The 25801-nt window shown below is 44.7% G+C and overlaps 1 protein-coding gene across 1 annotated transcript in view; it reads left to right on the top strand.

The window, feature by feature from the left end:
* COL24A1 (collagen type XXIV alpha 1 chain) overlaps window positions 1-25801 on the top strand; it is a 382434-nt gene that overhangs the window by 200728 nt on the left and 155905 nt on the right. The window contains exons 15-22 of the mRNA XM_075320523.1: window positions 2506-2559; window positions 2651-2695; window positions 2931-2984; window positions 5426-5479; window positions 10507-10560; window positions 21231-21284; window positions 21485-21538; window positions 23618-23662. Coding sequence (XP_075176638.1) covers window positions 2506-2559; window positions 2651-2695; window positions 2931-2984; window positions 5426-5479; window positions 10507-10560; window positions 21231-21284; window positions 21485-21538; window positions 23618-23662 — 414 coding nt within the window. The remainder of the gene's footprint in view (window positions 1-2505; window positions 2560-2650; window positions 2696-2930; window positions 2985-5425; window positions 5480-10506; window positions 10561-21230; window positions 21285-21484; window positions 21539-23617; window positions 23663-25801) is intronic.

Here is a 25801-nt window from a genome sequence, read left to right as displayed (position 1 = left end):
ATGTGTGTAAAAACCGGATGTGTGAAAGCAGCCTTACTTGTGACTGCGGTTTCTTCAATCCCCTTTACAAACATATAACATTTTCTCCACTGATTGTTACTGGCACAGCAGAGAATGATCTGGCACAGCTTCTTTTTCGCTTCAGGAATTGCCCCGAAAAGTATGGATCTGCTGCATGTGTGACCGGGGTCTCTTTAGTGCATTTGCTTATATGCAAACTTGTGTAAACTACAGACATTTGTCTGGTGCCACAACAATATTCTTGGCTTTCTGAAATATCACCTATGTTTCCATCGCACACATGGAAGACTCGCTGCGGTGGAGCAATGGAGGCTCAGCAGCGCCACCTGTTGACTGAGCGTTACCGGTCCACCTCTCCATGTTTTATGTGTACTACCGTAGTCCTCATTCAGACGTCCGTATTTCACATACGTGTTCAATTCATGTTATTTGCAGAGAGAACACGCACCCAGTATAGTCTATGGTGCTGTTCACACGTCTGTGGGGTATTTTTTTTACAAACCGTGTCTGCAAAAAATAACACAGCCACGATCATTTTTGATCTGAGACATGAATTTAAATCCCCCATACAAGTTTATGGGTCAGTGAAAATCGCAGACAGAACACAGATGTCACCGGTATGCAGTACGTGTGCTGTCCATCAATAGCATTATTGGGGGTAAGAGAAGCTTTGCAATTTTTTTTTCTTTTTTACCATATTAGAAAATCACTGATGAAACACTGATGATAAAAAGTAACACTGACACAATGGTGACACTATGATACAAAGCACTGATGAAAATCAATGCCTTTTATCATGTATGGACTTCTGAAAAGGTCTTATAGTGAGATTTCATCAGCCAGAAGGAGGGGCACTGAGGAGCTGTCAATCAGGGTAGTTGGGTGGAGATTCAGCAACAGCGAGGAGGGGCACTGAGGAGCTGTCAATCAGGGTAGGTGGGTGGAGATTCAGCAGGGAGGAGGGACACTGAGGAGCTGTCAATTAGGCTATTTGGGTGGAGATTCTGCAGCAGCGAGGAGGGACACTGAGGAGCTGTCAATCAGTGCAGGTGGGTGGAGATTCAGCAGCAGCAAGGAGGGGCATTGAGGACCTGTCAATCAGTGTAGGTGGGTGGAGATTCAGCAGCAGCGAGGAGGGGCACTGAGGAGCTGTCAATCAGTGTAGGTGGGTGGAGATTCAGCAGCAGCGAGGAGGGGCACTGAGGAGCTGTCAATCAGGGTAGGTGGGTGGAGATTCAGCAGCAGCGAGGAGGGGCACTGAGGAGCTGTCAATCAGTGTAGGTGGGTGGAGATTCAGCAGCAGCGAGGAGGGGCACTGAGGAGCTGTCAATCAGGGTAGGTGGGTGGAAATTCAGCAACAGGGAAAAGGAACACAGAGGAGCTGTTATTCATGCTTGGTGGGTGGAAAACCAGCAGCAGAGAGGTGGAAGACTTGAGGAGCTTTCTTTGTAAATTAAGCAGCAGAGAGGAAGGACACTGAGGACCTGTTTTTTAGGCTTGGTGAGTAGAGGTTCAGCAGCAGGGAGGAGGGACACTTTTTAGCTGTCAATCAGGCTAAGTGGGTAGAGAGTGTTTAAACTTTCAAAAAGTATCATACCGCCATTCTGACATGTATTTTCAAATATACCAGTGTCATCAAGTGTCAGACATTTGATTCAGAATGCATGCAGTTTGCGTTGTGAAGTCAGGTAACTTATACAATTTGTCTTTAATCAGAACTTCTGGTCTAAATACATTTATCAAATACATACAAGATGGATGATAAATGCAGGATCACTGGGGTCCACCCTTTGGGACTGGTGAGGATCCCAATGGTCGGACCCCAGTGATATTACATTTTTCAAATATCCCTTGGAGATTTCATAATTGTGTTTAATGGGATAAGCTTGTATTTTATGGGAAACCCTTTTACGTATCAACATAATTTGTGTTTTCAATGGAAGTGGTATCATAAGTGGTAACCTAACCCTGAGCTTGTGAATTTATTAAGCCTCTTTTTGCCTATGTCTTTAGTGAAGTACTGAAATAAAACATATTCAGAATATATTTTAATGATGCTCCTTTGGCTTTCGGAGTGATATAAAAGTCATGTCACTACTTGTCAGATTTGGAAGCTTTTTGGTCTCCTGTCCTTGGCTGACCTCAGCTACTTTACAGTAGACTCAGTTTATGGCCACCTAATGGGACCCGACTTGTCTTGTGTTTGGAGAACTGAGAACCTGGTAAAATGTCACCGGCTTCTTTAAGTCACTTAAATGCCAAAAAATATATAATAAAAGTAGAAAAGAAAATTATTTTAAGGGATTGACCATAGATGTTGACAAGGTGCCTCCAAAAATGTGGTCTCATCAAACTACAAAGATTTGGACATGAGACGGAATTTCCAAAAAATTGCTGCAACCCCTTTAATGTCGCCAGAAATATATTTCTCATCTAATAACCCATAAAATTACTCTTATTAATTAAGGATTTTTTGCGTTATAGGGAGAAGTGGGGCCAGTGGGACCATCCGGGCCGCCGGGGATTCCTGGTCCTCAGGTATTCTGGAAACCGTCCATTCTGGATCACAATTTAGCCCATGTGACCATAAGAATTAATGACTATATATCATTTTTTTTCTCATTTCTAGGGCCTTCCCGGAATTTTGGGGCAACCTGGACTGAAAGGTGATAAGGTGATCTAAATATTTCTATTATCAGTGTGAATATTATCACATAGAAAATCCGCACTTGTAAAGTTAATCCAGTTTGTTGAAAGTATAATTGACTACAAAGTGGCCGGCTTGGCAGAATTTCGGAATTTTAATTCTTTTTAATTCCTGAGAATTTACACAGCTGTTGCTGCCAGCGAACCTTGCACATTTCTCACCATCATTGTTATTATATGACTTATCGCAATATATTATTTAGGGTGAAGTCGGATTCTCAGGGGAACCAGGCGAGCCGGGCTATCAGGGAGATAAGGTAGGTTCCACGCCACATTTATAGGACTATTATGGTTATTCCCACAAATTAATGAAATTCTGATCACTCGAGGCTGGCTGGTATCTCAAGTAGATACTTTATCCAAGTTGGCCATAAAGCCATAACCCATTGTGCGGAAACTGATTTGTACGGTTCAGAAAAACATCATTGGAACAAACACATTTTTGCTAATCCTTCAGCTGTTTACTACCATTTGTTGGAATACAATCCAATGTAAATTAGGATTTTTGCCTACGATTGCCTTCTAAAAATGCAGAAACACACTTGAGTCTGGTAGAAAATTCATACAGAAGGGAAAAAAATAAAACATTTTAGAGAATGACTAAAAGCTTCTGTTCTCCTGAATCCGATGTTGTTTTTCCTTTGTTCCTGTGCCCTTCCATTCCTGAGATATGGTCCCTTTTCCTTGTATGTAAATATGGTATTTTTAGCCAAGAGGGCGTGGTCCTCAACTTTTTTCTGTGGGTGTCGTCATGAGAGTCAGTGCTCCCTTGGCTAAAAAGACTAGATTTATATGGGGCGATATCTCCGGGATGGAGAGGCGCAGGAACAAAAGAAAAACACCACCGGATTAAGGATAACAATGAGTTTTCACAAGTGGGAAAAAATACTGTACTTATTTATTGCAAGTGAAAGGTCTTTTTTTTAATGAGGACCAACCACCAGGATTTTCCTATATAAACTAAAGCCAGTGCTATCATGCTGATTCTATACATACCTTTAGTTGTGAGAACGGATATATAGTTTCTGAAATACAGGCAATTAAAGTTGGTGAAATACACTGTTATTTGATGAGAGGTGCAACGGAATATCTAATAGGTGGGTCGGATTTTGCTAGTCATTCCCGCCCCTGTCTGTCTGCCTGTCCTTCCTCCCCCTGTTCTTCCTCTCTCCTTCCTCCCCCTGTAATAACAGAGACAGGGGGAGGAAGGACAGGCAGCAGACAGGGGCGGGAATGACTAGCAAAATCCGACCCACCTATTAGATATTCCGTTGCACCTCTCATCAAATAACTGTGCATTTCACAAACTTTACTTGCCTATATTTCATAAAATATACATCTGATCTCACAACTAAAGGTATGTATAGAATTGGCATGATAGCGCCAGTATAGCACTGGCTTTAGTTTATATAGGAAAATCCTGGTGGTGGATCCTCTTTAAGTCATATTTAAGAGATGTGATGTCTCCTATACCCAATTACTAATCAGGAATCCCTAGAACCAGGTCATAGGTTCCTCAAAAGACAACAGACGCAAGCATTACTTCTTTTACAGTAGTGATGGTAAACTGCCTATCCTCATGTTAAGTATTTAAGAGTCTAAAATCAAAGCCACAGTAAATCTCAGTCATAGCCCATTGTAAAATGCTTTACAGTCTCCTGGATCTAGCTTTCTTGAGACAGAAATGTTACCAAGGGTGGAAACCAGCCCTACTCCCATGATAATAAGGTTCAAAATCATTCCCATAGAATATTTTATGATGCTATTGACTTTAAAAGGCTTGACCAATAAAAAGCATTTTTTTGAGCTTCCATTTCATCTTTGGGACCTCTACCAAAAATAAAAATGGAGTTCCCGAACCCTACATCTCCTCACTGCATTGAGAAACAGCTTGCATGTAGCGGCTCTGCATGAACGTTGTCACTTAATTGACAATAAGAGTACTTGGATATCTTTTTGAATCCTATCAATCCTATAGGCTTGTAGCCAAGTGGTAGACTGCATGTGTAACTTAAAAGGGAGACACGACCAATGATCATACACATCACTTTTATCTGTAGAGCTGAGCGAACCCAAACTGTAAAGGTCTTGGTTCGTACCGAATATTGGGTGTCCGGGGCTCGAACACAAACATGGTCTTTTAAAAAAATGTCTATGTCCGAGTTTGGGCGCTCTTCATATGCTAACCACTACATTGAGCATCACCGTGCTTGGGTACGCTCTGTGGTTGGCCCAGTACAAGCCGCTTTATAGTCTCTGAATGGCTCTTACTGGGGGCAAAGATATTTTCTGATGCTGTGTGTCCCAAAATAAACCCCACTCTCCCCAAAAATGCTGGGGAAGAGAGCCGAATTGCCCAATCATTGACTTCCTTTATGCTCATTACTCGAGTGGAGCCCACTAGTTTGGATCCACTTTGACTTGTATGGTGTTCGGGGACTGGAAACTTATTCAGGTCAAGTCTGGGTCCCCGAACATACATGGGTCCGCTCATCTCTAGTTATCTGTAATTAATAAATAAAAAGAGCTTCGAATATGATTGTTTTTTTTTTTATAGGAAGATTAAGGTTCGGAGATGTTTTTGAATTAGTTATGCTTCAGATTCTTTAGTGTTTTTTTTAACCAGTTTTAGTCTCTTATGATAATATTGTATATATTAATATCACCCAGTAATTCAGTCTTTACTTTACTTTTATAGGGTACTCTGGGTTTACCGGGACCTCCTGGATTGAAAGGAAAACAAGGCCCCCCGGTATGTCAGCCTGTTTTGGTTTGCAAGTAAGATCAACAATAGAACGCTATTGAAATCTATTTATCGTGAGTTTTGTGTATGATATTAGAGGCCACGTAAAAAAGTGTGGCATGAGGTGGGAGAAAACTATCAGGGATGGCTTAGTGGGATTGTCTCATGTACTAGGTCAAAGAGGACACAGGTTATGAAAAGTTGTAGAAGAAGATTCATTTCAAGGAGGTTTTGGGGGCAGAGCAGAGGACAGGATTAAAATGTCTTGTGATTCGTGGTTTAGATATTAGGCGGTATGAAATAGAAAATAATCTAGATTAATGCAGTCTTAGGAAATAGGTGTACATGTTCCCTGTTAAAAATCAGAACGTTGTAAGGGTGCATTTACAGTGGCTGATATTCGGGAACGAGCTTTCCTGATAACGTTATTCCCCGATTATCCGCTGATCACACAAATAACGGGCAAAACGCCCATTAATGGTATATGACAGCAGCATTCCCTGATGCATAACTTCAATAGAAGACTTCAACATATACCAGTGTACAGGTATACGGTGGAGTATATTGGCCATTGGCTCCCATTGTAATGTTGGCCATGGACTCCCCTCTGTGGTCTATGCCCTTGATATGGAAGATTATGCTTTCCCATGCAAGACAAAAATAATGGCAGTATATACCAGCCTAGAATATATCTACAGGATATTTTTGGGGATGTACACTAGGTGCATCAAGGCTTATAATATGTTCAATATGTGCATATGCCAAACATAATGAATAAAATCAAAAGTGAACCCAGACACCAATCTGAACAGGCTTCTAAAGCTGTATATACTATCAATATTCAACCCTATAATTACCTGGTGGTTCTGTATAAACCATGATCACAGATGTGTGAGCACTTCTGTAACAGGTTTAATGTCAGATGTGATCCATAGGTGTAAAAGATAAAACTGTCATTGCGGCATTGGGATCTGTTCAGACTACAGATTCTGACACTCCGCCCGTTAATTTCTATGGTGCCTGTGATCATTGCAGGCACATTTGAGCATCGACCTCCAGAGTGGTACTTCATAGGCAGGCTAGAAAGAATTATTCACTGCTAGTCTGCTTGTTAGTCTCCTTTGATCACTTGTTGTAGGGGAGCCAATCATATCTTCTCACCTCCTATATATGCTGGCTAGATCCTTCCTTTTATGACAGCTATAATTTATCTTAGTCTGGATCAACAGCAGCTATCTGGTGGTTGTAGCATTTGTTGCTGAGTGCGGTTGTGGAGTTAACCCTTATTGTCTTTTTGTTGCTACCTTTCTGCTCTTGCTTTTCTCCTGAGTCTCTCATAGTCTATTCCTATAAGCTGAAAAATAAGGAGCGCTGATAGTGTAATACCAACAGATCAGTGAGGTAGATCAGGAAAAATACACTCACCTGAAATGGTTGTGATAGTCACAACCACTGATAGAGCATAGGATGATGGCGTCTGCTGCAGCCCCACGTGGATGTGCATAGAAATCAGAGTGAAAAGGGGGTTAATGCCGCGCATCAGCCAAAATGAAGATGTATCACGTTGATGTTATAAACGTATTCTTTTATTCCATCGGTCTACGCGTTTCGAGGATATACCTCTTCTTCAGGACCAGTGCATCAACATAGTATCTACTATGTTGATGCACTGGTCCTAAAGAAGAGGTATATCCTTGAAACGCGTAGACCGATGGAATAAAAGAATACGTTTATAACATCAACGTGCTACATCTTCATTTTGGCTGATGCGCAGCATTAACCCCCTTTTCACTCTGATTTGTATAGTCTATTCCTGTGAGTTTGCATTGTGTCAGAGTTTTGTTTTTTTCTGGTCTGTCTTTGTGTTTCCATCTCACTACTGCCCCTTCCTACCTTGGTAGAAGGGTGGAATCAGATTAATTCTGGTTAGGAGCATAGACAAGCATGGGACTCAGGCATCCCCACCATCAGGAGTAACCCTGAGGTTAGGGATAGCGTAGGGTCCCCTAGCATGAGACACAGCATAGCAGCCCCTGTCTCTTGTTATCCTACAGTCACCTCGTGACATAAAATCTATAAATATGTTTGACAATACTTTTATAGGAAGGATAAATGGGCAAAAGAAAGTACTGAGGTGACAAGGTTATGTTCATTGCTGGTGAAGAAACCCAAAGCTTTCCTGTTAATATGCTATACAAGCATCTAGTCATTGGGGCCAAGACAATTTTTGGGTCCTTCTTATCAAGAACACTAGTAAATCTCTTGGTGTCAGTATTTTGCAATATTAAACATCCCGACAATCCATCCTGTGATTCCTCTGTAACTGGGCTTGTAATGGGTTCCATCATTTTTTCCAAGAAGTGTTCGATATGGGCAGGGCTGACTTAAGTCTCTTCTGTAGACTGATCTGCATGGATAAGAAAGGATGATACATATATTTTAGTTATGCACATGTCCTATTAGTTTTCAGTGCAACACTACATGGTTACTGACACAACTACGTATACGGTACATGTGTCTGCCCTCCCAGCTGTTGTAGTGTAACTCACTTTTATATACAGATGTAGCAAAGATAACCTTGACCCAGCGCTGGGATATCACAACACAAAAAAGTATATTCAACACCTAACTTTACATCAGTCAATAACTCGTGCAATGGTAAATAGTGAGAGAAACTATGGTGATAAGTTATCAAGATAACCTTTGCTACATCTGTATGTTACAAGATAATAATTAGATTTTCTTCTGTTGCCACTTTTGGTTACGTTCACACTTCAAGACAAAATCTACTGTGCATTTTCAAAAGGATCCACGTCAGAAATCCAAGGTTGATTTTTACCAATGATTTGTTTCTCATGCCTTATTATTATTATTATTATTATTATTTATTTATAGAGCACCATTGATTCCATGGGGCTGTACATGAGAAGGGGTTACATAAAGAATATATATACAAATTACAATAGACAGACTGGTACAGAGGGAAGAGGAGCCTGCCCTTGCGGGCTTACATTCTATAGGATTTTGGGGAGGAGACAGTAGGTGGGGTGTTGGTCGGACAGCAGTTCCGGCATGGTGGTGAGGCGGCAGCTCCGCACGGTGGTGAGGCGGCAGTTCCGGCATGGTGGTGAGGCGGCAGTTCCGGCATGGTGGTGAGGCGGCAGCTCTGCGTGGTGGTGAGGCGGCAGTACCGGCACGGTGGTGAGGCGGCAGCTCCGCACGGTGGTGGTGAGGCGGCAGTTCCGGCATGGTGGTGAGGCGGCAGCTCCGCACGGTGGTGAGGCAGCAGTTCTGGTATGGTGGTGAGGCGGCAGTACCGGCACGGTGGTGAGGCAGCAGTTCTGGCATGGTGGTGAGGCGGCAGCTCCGCACGGTGGTGGTGAGGCGGCAGTTCCGGCATGGTGGTGAGGTGGCAGCTCCGCACGGTGGTGAGGCAGCAGTTCTGGCATGGTGGTGAGGCGGCAGTACCGGCACGGTGGTGAGGCAGCAGTTCTGGCATGGTGGTGAGGCGGCAGCTCCGCACTTTGGTGATGCGGCAGTACCGGCATGGTGGTGAGGCGGCAGTTCCGGCGGTGGTGACGCAGTGGGGTCATTGGAGCTTATAGGCATTTCTGAACAGATGAGTTTTCAGGTTCCGTTTGAAGTTTGCAAGTGTAGGGGATAGTCTGACGTGTTGAGGCAGCGAGTTCCAGGAGACTGGGGATGCTCGGGAGAAGTCTTGGAGGCAGTTGCATGAGGAGCGAATGAGAGAGGAGGAGAGAAGGAGATCTTGAGAGGACAGGAGATTAGTTCTGAGATGTACGGAGGAGACAGATTATGCACAGCTTTGTAGGTCAGTATTAGTAGTGTGAATTGGATACAGTGGAGGATTGGGAGCCAGTGGAGGGACATGCAGAGGGATGAAGCGGCGTGGTGTTCAGGAGAGACGTGGATCATAGCAGCAGAATTAAGGATGGACTGGAGAGGGGCGAGCGTGTTAGCAGGGAGGCCACAGAGGAGGATGTTGCAGTAATCGAGGCGGGAGATTATGAGGGCATGCACTAGCATTATTGTAGATTGAGTATTGAGGAAAGGGCGGATTCTGGAAATATTTTTGAGTTGAAGACGGCAGGAGGTGGTGAGGGATTGGATGTGTGGTATGAAGGACAAGGCAGAGTCGAAGGTCACTCCGAGGCACCGAACTTTGGGTGCTGGGGAGAGCGTGATGTTATTTATTGTAATAGATAGATCAGGTGGAGAGTGTAGGTGAGACGGAGGAAAGATGATCAGTTCAGTTTTGGCCACATTGAGCTTTAGGAAGCGAGAGGAGAAGAAGGAGGATATAGCACAGTGTTTCTCGAACTCCAGTCCTCATGGCCCCAACAAGTCATGTTTTCAGGATTTCCTTACTATTGAACAGGTGATGGAATAATTATCAAGGCATCACCTGTGCTATATGAAGGAAATCCTGAAAATATGACCTGTTGAGGGTCGTGAGGACTAGAGTTTGGGTACCACTGGTATAGTGGAAAGACACTGGGATTCTGGACAGTAGAGATGTGACATCTGGGCCAGAGAGCCATATACAACAAATTGTCTGGATTTTGCTCAGGAACACTTGTAAAATTCACATTCTGTATGTTTAGGGCTTGGAGCTGTTTAACGGTTCAGGCCAAAGTACAGTGTTTACCTATAGGGCAAGTTGGGAAGTTCTTGATCTGCCCCATCATTCGTGAGCCACCACCGCGCCTCAGACCCGGAGAGGTCAACAACCCGCCTACCCACAGAAGCTTTTGCATCCAATATTGACTGTCAGAAAAGCAATTTTTTTGATTAACAGAAGCGCATATGAATATGATATGAACCACTCTCACAGCAAAAGAGTAGTACAAACACGCCGTTTTGCCAAAATGATTTTGGGCAGCACGGCTCTACTTGGGCTTATACAAACAATCAGCTTTAACAAATATTATAAATGGAGAAGCAATTAGAGTGAAGAAAGAAACAGCTTAAAATAATAAAGGACAAGAAGTTTTAACAATTTTTTTGTATTTAAGGGAAAAATTGGAGATCGAGGACCGCAGGGATTGGCGGGCCCCTCCGGACCAGAGGTAAAACATATACGACTGTCACACATATACAACTGCACAATGATTACACCACCTCCAAATCACTTACAGTGTTATTCCCAACAATAAAAGTAAAAGTTATCACCTATGCAAAGCTAACAAAACTTGTGGAAAAGTGGGGGTCCGACTGCTGAGACCCCCATCAGCTCCTAGAACAGGGCTCTAGAATACGTTGTTGGCATACCCCCGCTCCATTCATTCTGTGGAATGGATGGAGCGGGGGCTGTGCTGGCTGCGGTGGATGCTGTGCTGGCTGCGGTGGATGCTGTGCTGGCTGCGGTGGATGCTGTGCTGGCTGCGGTGGATGCTGTGCTGGCTGCGGTGGGGGCTGTGCTGGCTGCGGTGGGGGCTGTGCTGGCTGCGGTGGGGGCTGTGCTGGCTGCGGTGGGGGCTGTGCTGGCTGTGGTGGGGGCTGTGCTGGCTGCAGTGGGGGCTGTGCTGGCTATAGTGGGGGCTGTGCTAGCTGCGGCGGGGACTGTGCTGGCTGCTGTGCTGGCTGCGGTGGGGGCTGTGCTAGCTGCGGCGGGAACTGTGCTGGGTGCTGTGCTGGCTGCGGTGGGGGCTGTGCTGGCTGCGGTGGGTGCTGTGCTGGCTATGGTGGGGACTGTGGGGGCTGTGCTGGCTGTGGCGGGGGCTCTTTTGGCTGCTGTGTGGCTACGGTGGGGGCTGTGCTGGCTGCGACGGGGGCTGTGCTGGCTGCGGCGGGGGCTGTGCTGGCTGCAGTGGGGGCTGTGCTGGCTGCGGTGGGGGCTGTGCTGGCTGCGGTGGGGACTGTGCTGGCTGCTGTGTTTGGCTGCGGTGGGGGCTGTGCTGGCTGTGTACAGCAGGGCGGGTGGCAGGTGTCCCAGATGCTCTGTCAATGGTGCGGGCTTCAAATAATGGCGCTCGGAGTCGGCGCATACGCAGATGGCGCTCTCGGATCAAAATCTCATCTGCACATGTACCGCCTCTGGCCCATTGATCTCCCAGCAGCGGACTTTAGGAAGATGGCGTCCAGAGGTAGCGCATGCGCAGATGAGATCTCAGCTTATCATTGAGCCTAGCGCTCAATCTGCGCGCACACTGACTCCGGAGGCCAGATGCTTGAAGCCCGCACCACCAACAGAGCATCTTGGACACCCGCTGCACCACTCTGCTCCCCACAACCAGCACAGCCTCCACAGCCAGTACAGCCCCCACTGCAGCGCTCATAGCATTGCCCTACTATAGCACCAGCCCTGCCTTGTGTGATCCTACTACACCTCCGCTGCTGCCCCCTCTCCGGTAAGACACCACCAAAGTATAAGATGGACCACATTATTATTTTATTTTTTATTTATAACCTGGTGCGTCTTATAAAACTAACAATTCGGTACTTAGTGCACAAAATAACAAATTCATGAGAGCCCTCCTGCCATGACAAGGTATCCTTTATTTGACATCTATCAAATATGCCTTTCCTGGGCTAAAAGCCTATAAATTTACAGATTAGGTAGGAGGCAACACTAATTAAAACCAGCCTTAAGCCTGCTTTACACGTTGCAATTTTGCATACGATATCGTATGTGATTTGCAACGCCCCCATCGTATGTGCGGCACGTTCAATTTGTTGAACATGCCGCACAAACGATTAACCCCCGTCACACGTACTTACCTTCCATACGACCTCGATGTGGGCGGCGAACATCCACATCCTGGAGTGGGAGGGACGTTCGGCGTCACAGCGACATTACACGGCAGCCGGCCAATAGAAGCGGAGGGGCGGAGCTGAGCGGGACGTAAACATCCCGCCCACCTCCTTCCGCATTGCCGGCCGGGAGCCGCAGGACGCAGGTAAGATCTGTTCATCGTTCCTGGGGTGTCACACGCTGCGATGTGTGCTACCCCGGGTACGATGAACAACCTGACGTTCAATTCGTCAGGAATGAACGATGTGCATGCGATGAACGTTTTTTCATTCAATTGCAATCGCACGTAGCTGTCACACGCTATAACATACCTTACGATGCCGGATGCGCGTCAATTACGACGTGACCCCGCCGACACATCGTAAGATATATTGTAGCGTGTAAAGCGGGCTTTAGGCTGATGGGAGGTTGATTGACCTTGTTTCATTGCTGAGGTTTTGGCTTTTTGGCCATAATGTTTCCGTGAAGATCACTTCTGACCAGATTCTCCAAACAGCAGAGAGTAGCAGGGAAATACTGGTTGCTTAAAGTTCTGAACTGATGGCACTGCTGGATACCTTCCGATTTAGAAGCAAAGTTACGCGTATTTCATCTGCTGCACTAAGTTTCCTTAGTCTATGGTGCTCAAAGTTGACCATTTCTTGTTGCTTCTTCGAAAGAGCTGCACATCTTGAAACCCCGGTCTGCTTTGAAATTTTTACTTGGGAGAGATCTTGTTGATGCAGTATCACTACCTTGAATCTTTTTGCTGTACTTAATCTTGCCATGGTGTATGACATGTAACCCTCTCCCTTGTAGCATAGCTTGACAGTTCCTTGCCAAGTCTTAGGGGCACTTTGCACTCTTCGACATCGCAAGCGGATGCTACGATGCCGAGCACAATAGTCCCCGCCCCCGTCGCAGCTACGATATCATGGTGATAGGTGGCGTAGTGACCATTATCGCTACGCCAGCTTCACATGCACTCACCTGCCCTGCGACGTCGCTCTGACCGGCGACCCGCCTCCTTATTAAAGGGGCGGGTCGTGCGGCGTCATAACAACGTCACATGGCAGGCGGCCAATAGAAGCGGAGGGGTGGAGATGAGCGGGACGTAAACATCCCGCCCACCTCTTTCCTTCCGCATTGGCAGCCGGGACACAGGTAGGAGATGTTCCTCGTTCCTACGGCTTCACACACAGCGATGTGTGCTGCCGCAGGAACGAGGAATAACATCGTAACATCGGTCATTTCCAAATTATGGAAATGACCGACGCTACACCAATGATACGATTACGACGCTTTTGCACTCGTTAATCGTATCAAAAAGGATTTGCACACTACGATATCGCCTGCGACGCCGGATGTGCATCACTTTTGATTTGACCCCACCGACATCGCACCTGCGATGTCGTAGTGTGCAAAGTGTCCCTTAAGCCTCTTACTCAGCTGTTTCTGTTTCAGTTAATGATTGATTTTCAATGTACACATACAAATGATGATCATTATCACCTGTTTGGTATAACTGGTTGATCACACACCTGAATTTAATCCTACAAAATTCCTTACTTTGACATCAAAATCACATCAATTCTTTTAGGTACACTTTTAGAAAGGGCGATCATCAAATATTGGTTTGATATAGAATTCTTTTTTGTTCATCCACTTTTCATTTTGTTAATTCATAATAATAAAATATTACCACTTCTATTTTTGAAAGATTTCTTACCTTACTGCATTTTTTTTCATACTTTTGCAAATTACTGTATGTAACAAAAACAAAAGAACACAGCAGCACTCTGTAAGCTCTAGAAGATACATGCCAAAATAGAATATATGAAATTTAGCCTAATTAATGCTATATGGAATATACTTAGAAAAAATGAAGGTATTTAGCGCATAAATTAGCCAATTTATGTGAGCCCATCAACCACGAAAAGGTGATCTTTTTTTTTATAAGACCCTAACTTATTTCATGCCTTTCCTGAAGTTAAATTCTACAAGTTTGTGGGCAGATAGGATCCAGTATTAATTAAAAACACACCATGGGGCTGATGGGAAGAGAAGAGAGAACAAACAGATCATGAGACAGTGAATACCTTCAATAATATACTACAAAAAACAATAAACTGACCAGCATTTCCAAATAGATGTGAACAGGTACAAACTTATACGAAACACAAACAGAAGAATACAGCAGCACTCTGTATGCGCTAAGATAAATACAAACGTAGAACATATGAAATTTAGACTGCATTAATGCTGTATGGAATATACTTAGGGACGCAGCATATCCTCTCTTGTGGGGGCCGCGAGTGTTCTCCACAGGAGACCGCAGCGGCCTGTGCCCATGATCAGGGTTTGGGGCGATGTGGACTTTGTCTGTGTTCCCCCTGCGGAGAACACTTGCATCTCCATAGCATAAATTGACATGCCGTTGCCCGGAAAGCCACGACGCATGTCAGTTTACACTGGAGAAAAGAAGCACAGTGGGTATGGGATTTCTTTAAGTCCCATCCACTGTGCTTGTACTGTACAATGCAGAGTTTTGGACGCAGGGGATCCACGCTGCATCCGAAACTCTGCTATTACTGATTGTTGGCACATCCCCTTAGAAAAATGGAGGCACTTAACCCTAGAACGCATACCTGGGGCCTCGTAGGCCTGCTAAGTTACTTGTTTTCTATTGTAGATTTCTATGGTTGCGCGTTCTAGGGTTAACATATAAATTGGCCAATTCATGTGAGCCCATCAACCACGGCACGGTGACCCTTCTTTGATGGGTGATAGATATAATTATTCATACATACTGTACATACACGCACCTGACAAGGGTAAAACTCAGTTAGCAATTTATTATTCTTATATTTCCCTGAAGAGTAGCAGTCAAACATTGAAACATAGGCCCCAATTCATCAACAGGTTTCGCCAGTTTTCTTGCTTGAAATATTGCAAAATGTTTAAGTATAGGGCGCTTTACACGCAGCGAGATCGCTAGCGATGTCGCTGGTGAAAGCACCTGCCCCCGTTGGTTGTGCGTCACGGGCAAATCGCTGCCCGTGGAGCACAACATTGCTAACACCCGTCCCACATACTTACCTGCCTAGCAACGTCGCTGTGGCCGACTAACCGCCTTCTTTCTAAGGGGGCGGTTTGTTTGGTGTTACAGCGGTGTCACTAAGCGGCCGCCCAATAGAAGTGGAGGGGTGGAGATGAGCGGGACGAACATCCCGCCCACCTCCTTCCTTCCTCATTGCCGGCGGCCGCAGGTACGATGTTGTTCCTCGTTCCTGCAGTGTCACACATAGCGATGTGTGCTGCTGCAGGAACCACCAACAACCTGCGTCCTGCAACAGCAACGATAATCGGGAAAGGAACGATGTGTCAACGATCAACGATTAGGTGAGTAATTTTGATCGTTAACGGTCTTTCCTGCGTTTCACACGCAATGGCGTCGCTAACGAGGCCAGATGTGCGTCATGAATTCCGTGACCCCAACGACATAGGGATGTTGCTGCGTGTGAAGCCCGCTTATCTCAAAGTCACACAAACGTTTTGCAACTTTTGCCATTTTTCCCTCTAGTCCCAACCAGTTTCGCAACTATTGGAAGAGTAGGCAGAGCTCAGCCAGAATGGGGCATGGCCACGCGTACCCGACAAATTCATCATAATTTACACCACAAAAGTGGCATAAATCACAAATGTACTCTTGCGCCCCCACCCATAGAGGAGACCAACGCCAATATTTACTACTACGGACAGGCCAGAAGAGCTGACACATTCCCTTTGAAAAACACTGAAGTCGCCCCCTGCTCCCAAGTCTAAAATTACGGGGAACATAGAACAATAGATACTATTCATCCGGTGACTGTAGAGATATAGTCTTATACGTAGTACAGCAGTAACCATACGATAACAGGTCTGAAGGGAACCGCAGGGAATCGTATAGGTGACTTACTGACTTACATTGGGGCCATATTCTGCTTTACATCAATGTCGCGGGCGGGGAGGAGGGTGTCGGCACACTACGCTCACCCCTTCTGCTCGGGTCCGGCAGCTGCTCAGTGGTGGCTCGAGCTGTGGGCCGGATCCCGGGGTTCCTCGAGCGACACTCCTCGCCCGTGAGTGAAAGGGGATTGTTGTTGGGTGTGGGGGATTGTTATAGTTCGTGACGCCACCCACGGTTGTGGTGATTGCACCACCGCTGCTCTGAGTAGGGATCCCGGGGATGGTGATGGGGAGCAGCCAGGTGTTGTGTTGCCCCTCCGTGGGTAGGGGTTGGTGATCCCGGGGCCCGGTGATGGTTTGTGAGGTGCGGGGCCTGGTGGGCGCAGGGACGCGGGGGCGGCGCTGTGCCTTGCGGCACTGTGGTACTCACTCAGCCTGAGACATGGACACAGTTTGTACGGTAAACCAAACGGCTGGTAGGACGGTCCCACAGACGGCTGCACCTGCACTCCCGGTAGGTGACGGTGATGTCCCTCTTCCTTGCACCTAAGTTTGACTGATGGTAGCGGTGGATTCCCTCCGGTTACCCGCTCCCCGACTGCAATCTGGGCCGGAGGAGCTCTACACTTTGCCCGCAGGCGCTGGCCCTGAGAAACTGGTGCCTTGGCGGTGGCGGTGTCTCTCTGCATCAGGTTGGGCTGTTGCCGTCAATCGGGACTTGGTTGTTGGGGGATCTACGTCCCCTTCACTGACGGATTCGGCAAATTTGGCGACTCCTAGCCTTGCCGGGGTCCGAGAGGCCCCTGCCCTGGTGCTGACTGTCCTTCGGAACACTGCTCCAGACCACCGGGCACACAGCCAACGGGGTCCTTCCACAAAGGGCCCTCCACAAAGCTGGACCCTTCAGGCTTTGCACACTCTCTGCTCTGTCACCACTTCTTGCTTTCCTCCTTTACTACTCTTCTTTCCTCCACTTTCACTTCTCTGTTGTTTACTTTAGCCCTGCCTGGGCTACTCCTCCACTCCTTCCACTTCCTCCTCCCTGACTAGACTCCAACTCTAGACTGCCTGGTTTCTCCCGCCTCCAGAGCTGTGATCTCCTTGGTGGGCGGAGCCAACCGCCTGGCCCAGTCCCCCTGGTGTGAATCATCAGCCTCTGGAGGAAGGCAACAAGGATTTGTGGTTAGCTGTGATGTGCCTACCTGGAGTGTGGGGTGTGGTGGTGTTGTGACCTGTGTCCCCTGGCTTGCCCAGGGCGACACATCAACACTTCGGATGATTTTCTGAAGTGCGGGTCTTGTATTTCCTTCCACATTGATGGACGGGACGCGGGATAGTGTATGAGTCTTTGTTTAAATATTCCGCTGATATTCCCGCGTACGTCAAACATGGGCACATCACCGTAGTTTACATCACTCAAAGTATCCCTGATTAGCGTCATTCTGGCCAAGTTTTCCTCCCAGGTCATGTTGATTTGCTCTTTTTCCCAATAGAAATATTTGGTATTGGCCGTAAACTCCGTGTCTGGTTATTTTCTCATGCGCTTTTTTCTTAACATTGTAACCTGCTAATTCCAATACAAATATAACTGTGACCTGGAAATATGTCCAGCTACGTGTTAATATGTCCAGCTACGTGTTAATATGTCCAGCTACGTGTTAATATGTCCAGCTACGTGTTAATATGTCCAGCTACGTGTTAATATGTCCAGCTACGTGTTACTATGTCCAGCTACGTGTTACTATGTCCAGCTACGTGTTACTATGTCCAGCTACGTGTTACTATGTCCAGCTACGTGTTACTATGTCCAGCTATGTGTTAATATGTTCAGCTACGTGTTAATATGTCCAGCTACGTGTTAATATGTCCAGCTACGTGTTAATATGTCCAGCTACGTGTTAATATGTCCAGCTACGTGTTAATATGTCCAGCTACGTGTTAATATGTCCAGCTGCGTGTTAATATGTCCAGCTGCGTGTTAATATGTCCAGCTGCGTGTTAATATGTCCAGCTGCGTGTTAATATGTCCAGCTGCGTGTTAATATGTCCAGCTGCGTGTTAATATGTCCAGCTGCGTGTTAATATGTCCAGCTGCGTGTTAATATGTCCAGCTACGTGTTAATATGTCCAGCTACGTGTTAATATGTCCAGCTACGTGTTAATATGTCCAGCTACGTGTTAATATGTCCAGCTACGTGTTAATATGTCCAGCTACGTGTTAATATGTCCAGCTACGTGTTAATATGTCCAGCTACGTGTTAATATGTCCAGCTACGTGTTAATATGTCCAGCTACGTGTTAATATGTCCAGCTGCGTGTTAATATGTCCAGCTATGTGTTAATATGTTCAGCTACGTGTTAATATGTCCAGCTACGTGTTAATATGTCCAGCTACGTGTTAATATGTCCAGCTACGTGTTAATATGTCCAGCTACGTGTTAATATGTCCAGCTACGTGTTAATACGTCCAGCTACGTGTTAATATGTCCAGCTACGTGTTAATATGTCTAGCTACGTGTTAATATGTCTAGCTACGTGTTAATATGTCCAGCTACGTGTTAATATGCCCAGCTACGTGTTAATATGCCCAGCTACGTGTTAATATGCCCAGCTACGTGTTAATATGTCCAGCTACGTGTTAATATGTCCAGCTACGTGTTAATATGTCCAGCTACGTGTTAATATGTCCAGCTACGTGTTAATATGTCCAGCTATGTGTTAATTACTTGTTCCAATGCAAAAATGACTTTGGACATAAACTAAATTTAATCATATAGTCTTCAGCAGAAAATATTGTTCCTAAACCACTGGATATGTAGGTAGCTGGGTCAGTCTTTGGAAGCCATTAAACAAAATATTGTATTGATTCCTATTGTCTAGGTCAACCGTCAACTGTACAGTGACCAAATAATAGCGTCATACAGTGCCCATACATTGACCAAATAATAGCGTCATATAGTGCCCATACAGTGACCAAATAGCGTCATATAGTACCCATACAGGGACCAAATAATAGCGTCATATAGTACCCATACAGGGACCAAATAATAGCGTCATATAGTACCCATACAGGGACCAAATAATAGCGTCATATAGTACCCATACAGGGACCAAATAATAGCGTCATATAGTACCCATACAGGGACCAAATAATAGCGTCATATAGTGCCCATACAGGGACCAAATAATAGCGTCATATAGTGCCCATACAGGGACCAAATAATAGCATCATACAGTGCCCATACAGGGACCAAATAATAGCATCATACAGGGCCCATACAGGGACTAAATAAAAGTGCCATTCAGTGCCCATACAGGGACCATATAAGTGCCATACAGTGCCCATACAGTGACCAAATAATACCATCATAAAGTGCCATACAGGGACCAAATAATAGTGTCATACAGTGCCCATACAGTGACCAAATAATACCATCATAAAGTGCCCATACAGGGACCAAATAATACCATCATACAGTGCCCATACAGTGACCAAATAATACCATCAAAAAGTGCCCATACAGTGACCAAATAATGGCATCATACAGTGTCCATACAGTGACCAAATAATAGCATCATACAGTGCCCATACAGTGACAAAATAATACCAACATAAAGTGCCCATACAGGGGCCAAATAAGTGTCATACAGTGCCCATACAGTGACCAAATAATACCATCATAAAGTGCCCATACAGGGACCAAATAGTAGCGTCATACAGTGCCCATACAGTTACCAAGTAGCATGATACAGTGCCCAAATAATAGCGTCATACAGTGCCCATACAGTGCCCAAATAATACTGTCATACAGTGCCCATACAGGGACCAAAAAATACTGTCATACGGTGCCCATACAGGGACCAAATAATAGCGTCATACAGTGCCCACAAATAACATTATCATACAGATACAAAAAAAATCAGGGCATAATAAAGGCTCACAATGAATATAGAGCAAATAATCACTAATTCTATTGCACATACAATAGATAATTGAAAAAAAAACCCACAGTGGAAACCACTTGAAAACCTGAATCCAGTGCCAAGCATAATAATAGTTCCATACAGTGACTAACTATAAGTGTCATATCATGCCCACAAATATCAGTATCATACAGTGCTAAATTAATAGTGTCATATAGTGACCACAAATAACAGTACCATGCAGTTATGAAAAAAAATAGTTCCATACAGAGGAAAATTAACACTGCTACACAGTGACCAAGTAATGATATACAATGTCCCCAAATAATAGTATAGAGTGCTGAAATATTAGTTCCAAACAGTGACTCATTAATTATACTATAGAATGAGGAAATTATAGTTCTTAATTAATATTGCCATACAATGCCCCAAAATTATAGCATTACACGGTGTTGAAATAACAGTTCCAAACACAACAAAAGCATTAAGGCACATGGGGGCAAAATAGAGGCACCCCCCAAATATACAGCAAATAATCACAATTTATTGCACATAAATGAGAACAAAACACAAATAAAATCACTTAAAACTAGCATCATCTACAACAAAAATGGCAACACCCCCCATGTCCAAAAGCAAAAAAAAAAAAAAAAAAGGGGAATGATGTACTAAAAAAAAAGCAATCCCAAGTGATAATATTGTAACAATACAGAGCTCTGGGCACGTTCCACCTATTTACTCTTTCCCTAGTCCAGCACTGATTTTTTTTTTCACATACGTTTTTGTTTACCTTAAAGGGAGCATGCACCTGTTAAAACCGCATTGTTTAGATTGTTAAACATTCTTTGATGAGCTCCTAACAGATCTACATTGTAGTCAAAGTTCCATTTTTCTATTACAAAACTATAAACTCTACCACTAGAGGGAGCTGGAGAGCTGAATGCATACTGTTTTATTCCATGGCTTCCTCTAGTGGTGGCTGTAGGCAGCCAGAAGTTTATCATTTAACTTCATACAGTTTACAAAATGTAAATGAAGATATTCACTTACATACAATGTAGTCCATGAATTGAGCACACCATTATATATTATTATGTAATACTTAATTTTTTATATTTTTTTTTTTTTACCTAGGGATTTCCAGGAGACATTGGCTTGCCAGGGTTAAATGGACCTGAAGGCCCAAAGGTAAAAAGTTTTGATACTTCCAATCTGTGCACTATCTTTTTGCACTTTCATTTACACCTATATTCCTGCCAAAATAGGTGTATTTTCCATGGCCTTTTTCCAAAGCTATAATATAGTACCTGAAGTTTGCCAATTCCTGAGGACACTGCTCGGTGTAAGCTGTGATGTAAAAGTCAGTGGTAATAAGTATTTCTTTCTAGGGTCTTATTGGAGACAGAGGGCCTCCAGGTCCACAGGGTCCTAAAGGTGTAGAGGTAAGACCACCCACATCGCCAACAATAAACATTACCGAGCCATTTATTGTCTTTGCAATTTCTTTTACGGCGTAAGATATTATATAACTTCCACAATTTGTGGCATAAAACTCGAAAACAAATTACTTATATTGCGGTAAAAAAAAAATGGTTCTTTACTGAATCAATGATTTTGGTGTCTGCCCATTGTTGTCTACAAACCTATTTGCTTAAGCACAAATACCAAAAATAAGGGTGAACATTTAGTCAGTAGCTCATTGTTACGTCACCACCGGAGTCCGCTCCAGCGACTTCTGCTCCGATCGCCAGGTGACGCCGTGTTCCTGCCGTGGATGGTGCTGGTGATGGGAGAGGAGTCGATGCCAGCGGCACCGGTGGGCACAGGCTCCGATCATCCACTGGGCTGGGTTATCTTGGGATCTGCAGTACCGCTGGCTGACTGTGGGTGGCGTGTGTCTTCCAGCTGAAGTTGCCAGCGTTCAGCTACAGCCAATGGGAAGACACCACACCCTTCTTATTCCCCCTCCTGTCACATGACCACTGCCAGAGATAGTTCTGATTTCCCGGCTCCTGGTCCGCTCTATTCTGTTTTGTGATTCCTGTGTTCTGACTTCTGCGTGTTTCCTGACTACCCTTCTGCCTGCTGTTTTTGTACCTCGCTGCCCGATCCGGATTTGACCTCTGCTCCGTTTTCTGATTACGTCCTTGTCTGCCGATTCTGTCCCTGTTCTGCTATTCCTGGTTTGACCCTGCCTGACAACTACTCTCATCGGACTGCAGCCTTCCACAGGTAGTGATCTCTAGTTCCCTGTGTAATTCCAAATCCCTGTATAGGGGTTAAAGGGTTTCAGGGTTCTGGGGGTCCTGCCTGGTGAGTGGCTTCCCTCTAGCCTCCCCATTACAGCCCATCTGAGTCTGTGGATCCAGGCAGGCGTTACACTCATGTCCTGATGGGTTTCAAAGTCTCCTTTTCACCTACAAGAACCCTTTAAAAAGGACCTGTCACTGATCAAAAGTGGCCAATTTTTGCTTTTTATTGTATTCGTGCTGCTTCCCTGAGTATTCTGTTTTTTTATTTTTTTAAAATACGCCATACAGTTTCAGATATATGGGACTTTTTATTGAGTGCTGATTTTTATTACATTTACAAAGAGGGTGTGGCTCACAGAGCATCCGAAAGACCCGCCCCAGAGGATCCTGTGAGACACGCCCCCTTGTAAAATCAATAAAAAAGGCTCAGATCTCTGGATTTGCAGGGCAGATTTTTTAAAAAAAATAATAACAGAATAATCAGGGGAGAATCGGGAATAAAAACAAGATAATTTTTAACTGGTCTTTTTTTAAAAGGGGGTGTGAGAGAATAGAATCCATTTTGTTCTTATAGTGTCCAACTTTTCTTATAACTAATGATGCTTTAGGGTTCAGCTAACACTGATGGGGGGCATCATATTTCTGTTCATGCCCCTACTGCTCTTTTTGGTGCATAGTTAAGAGGCGACTTGTCCTTTGTCTGTGACCCTATATAACCTGGTCACATGTACTAATAAAGGAGAATTCTTTGAGTACACCATACTAAGCAGCGTGCGCTGGATTGATTTCCCGAGCGCTCGTAAAACAAAAATCTTATTAATTTGGAGTTCAAAAGACATAGGAGTGTATTTAACTCACAGGGGGTTTTACAAAATATGCATATTTCACCAATACATGGTATAAATAAAAATTGTCTGATCATTGTGGTCATGGTGTAGTGAGAAGATATAGGGGGCCTTGTGACCTCCAATTCTAGCGATCTGTGAAGATCACAACGATCCATTACTATTAAGTTGAAAAATAATAAATTCTTTTTGCTAAAAAAAAACCCCTTGAGGTTTAGTTTAGTTCTATAAAAAAAAAAAAAATGTGTTCCCAAGTTATATATTTTTTTACCCCCATTGCAATAATTGCTGGCTAAAGGCCCATTAGCTCTTTTATCCGAGTTTGCCCTTGGACAGAAAATTGTACTGGTGTGCCATAGCTGCCATTTTTCATTGATACCCGGCTAATATACACCAGCTTATGTATTGTATTTATATTTTACAGGGAGAAGAAGGACCCCTGGGACCACCCGGTGGTCTTGGACCAATTGTAAGTTTATTGACCACCTTGGTGTTCTATTATGTCTATATATAACACCAATTTATTGCGCAATCAATTTTTATTTATGACCCAAATGGCCCGACTGCCCTAAAGAAGGTCCACCTATAGATCTTTAAGGGTTATTGCTGCCCCCCAAAGTGGAAGTGAGGAGAGCGGGACTGAAAACTTTTAATAGATTCACTCTTTGTCAACAGTTACTGTTTCCATGTTCCCAAAAAATAAATCTGGAACGAATTGCCGGGTTTCCTGACACCAGGGCTTTTAGTGACGTAATTATTAGTTATTATTAGTAATTTTATTATTTTTCATTTCTCAGTTTGAAGCTGGAGCTGGATTTCCTAAACGGCTTCTATTTTCTTGTATGAGGACCACATGTCCTTTCCGGTTAAGCTGGTCTTAGCCTTCTGGATATTCATGAAAATTTAGCATGAGCGAACTGTTAAATATAGATCAAAGCTATATTATCATCACAGCAAAGTGAATTACCTCCTATTTCCGGGACATCTCTAATTCTTTGGCTTTGACTTATCTCCAGCATTAACAAAGATGTCATATAAAAAAAAAATAAGCTAAAGATATAAGTAGATGTTCCTCCCGCCATTGGTGTTTTGTAGACTCCTCCGTTGCTGAACTAGAGGATAAATTGTCTTTTTATTAGGATTATAAAGTCGATCTGTTGGACATTTCTAATATTAATCATCCGTTTCACCCATTTTGGACTTTTTTGGATTCAGATTGGATGGATGTTCGAAGGAATGAACCTTCAGCGCACTCAGTACCCAGAAGGCCACCACTGTCATGGCAGTCCACGTGGCTAGTGGTTAGACCTCTTGCACAATATATACTAGATATCTTTATATATAACCATTACCTCTATGTAGTCCCACAATGATGCTTGTTATTGCGATGTCTGCAAGGGTCCATTCACACATGGAAATTTTGGTATGAATTCCTTACCCCAATCAGCATAAAATCCATATCCTATGCATGTAAATGGGGTTTCCACAACCTTACTCATGTCACGCTGGTGGGTGTTGACCCACTGTGCCACAACCAAGCTTACCGTGAAGGGGCGTGATTAAGTGTCTACTGGGTCTTCACCAGAGCCTCTGATGGTGAAGATGGCCTGGGCTGCTGGTAGACACCATGCACCACTCCAGGGCAGGCGCCAGTACTGCAGCAGCTGACCCAAAGGTCAGGGACGCAGTTATGGGAGGGTAGGTAGGACGGAGTTGGAGCAGTAAGTAGGAGTTGGTACTGGATGCTAGCAAGATGGAGTGGTAGCAGCAAGCAGGAGTGGGTACTAGAAGCTGGCAGTACGGAGGTAGTTACACTAGTAGAAAGTTAGACACACTTAAGGAACCTAATTGCTCAGGCACCTCCCCACTAGGGAAGGTGCCTTAAATACTCTGTGACTCCCAGCTATACGCTAGGGATACTTTGGGGTGCGCGTGCTGTCCCTTTAAGAGGTGCGCATGCCCTAAGAATCCCGTTAGGAGTTCTGCGTGACGTAAGCAGGCCCTGGAGACCTAAGACCAAGAGATCTCCCTGTACGGAACAGGAGAGTGGAGTGCAGAAGACATAGATGGCAGGCTGCAGTGGTGAGCACGTCAGCGTCCCTGCCAAGCAGGGGCAGTGTGACAGTGCAGGGAGACTAACGAACGTTGCAGCTTGCATGCTATGGCAAGCTTACACATCCAGAAGCAGCATGCTGCTTCTTCCTGTGGATTCTGAAGAAGCTGGCACAATGATTGCATTTGGAATTAGCCCCACGGCCATACAAACTTACACATCTGTGGAGGATACACAGTACAGACCAAACGTTTGGACACAACCTTCTCATCTCTAGAACAACTGTTAAGAGGAGACTTTGTGCAGCAGCCTTCATGGTAAAATAGCTGCTAGGAAACCACTGCTAAGGACAGGCAACAAGCAGAAGAGACTTGTTTGGGCTAAAGAACACAAGGAATGGACATTAGACCAGTGGAAATCTGTGCTTTGGTCAGATGAGTCCAAATTTGAGATCTTTGGATCCAAGCACCGTGTCTTTGTAGAAAAGGTGAACGGATGGACTCTACATGGCTGGTTCCCACCGTGAAGCATGGAGGAGGAGGTGTGATGGTGTGG

This window comes from Anomaloglossus baeobatrachus, chromosome 8 (assembly GCF_048569485.1).
Source record: "Anomaloglossus baeobatrachus isolate aAnoBae1 chromosome 8, aAnoBae1.hap1, whole genome shotgun sequence".
NCBI lineage: Eukaryota > Metazoa > Chordata > Amphibia > Anura > Aromobatidae > Anomaloglossus > Anomaloglossus baeobatrachus.
Note: the sequence above shows the minus strand (reverse complement) of the source record. Positions and strands in the feature narration are given on the sequence as shown.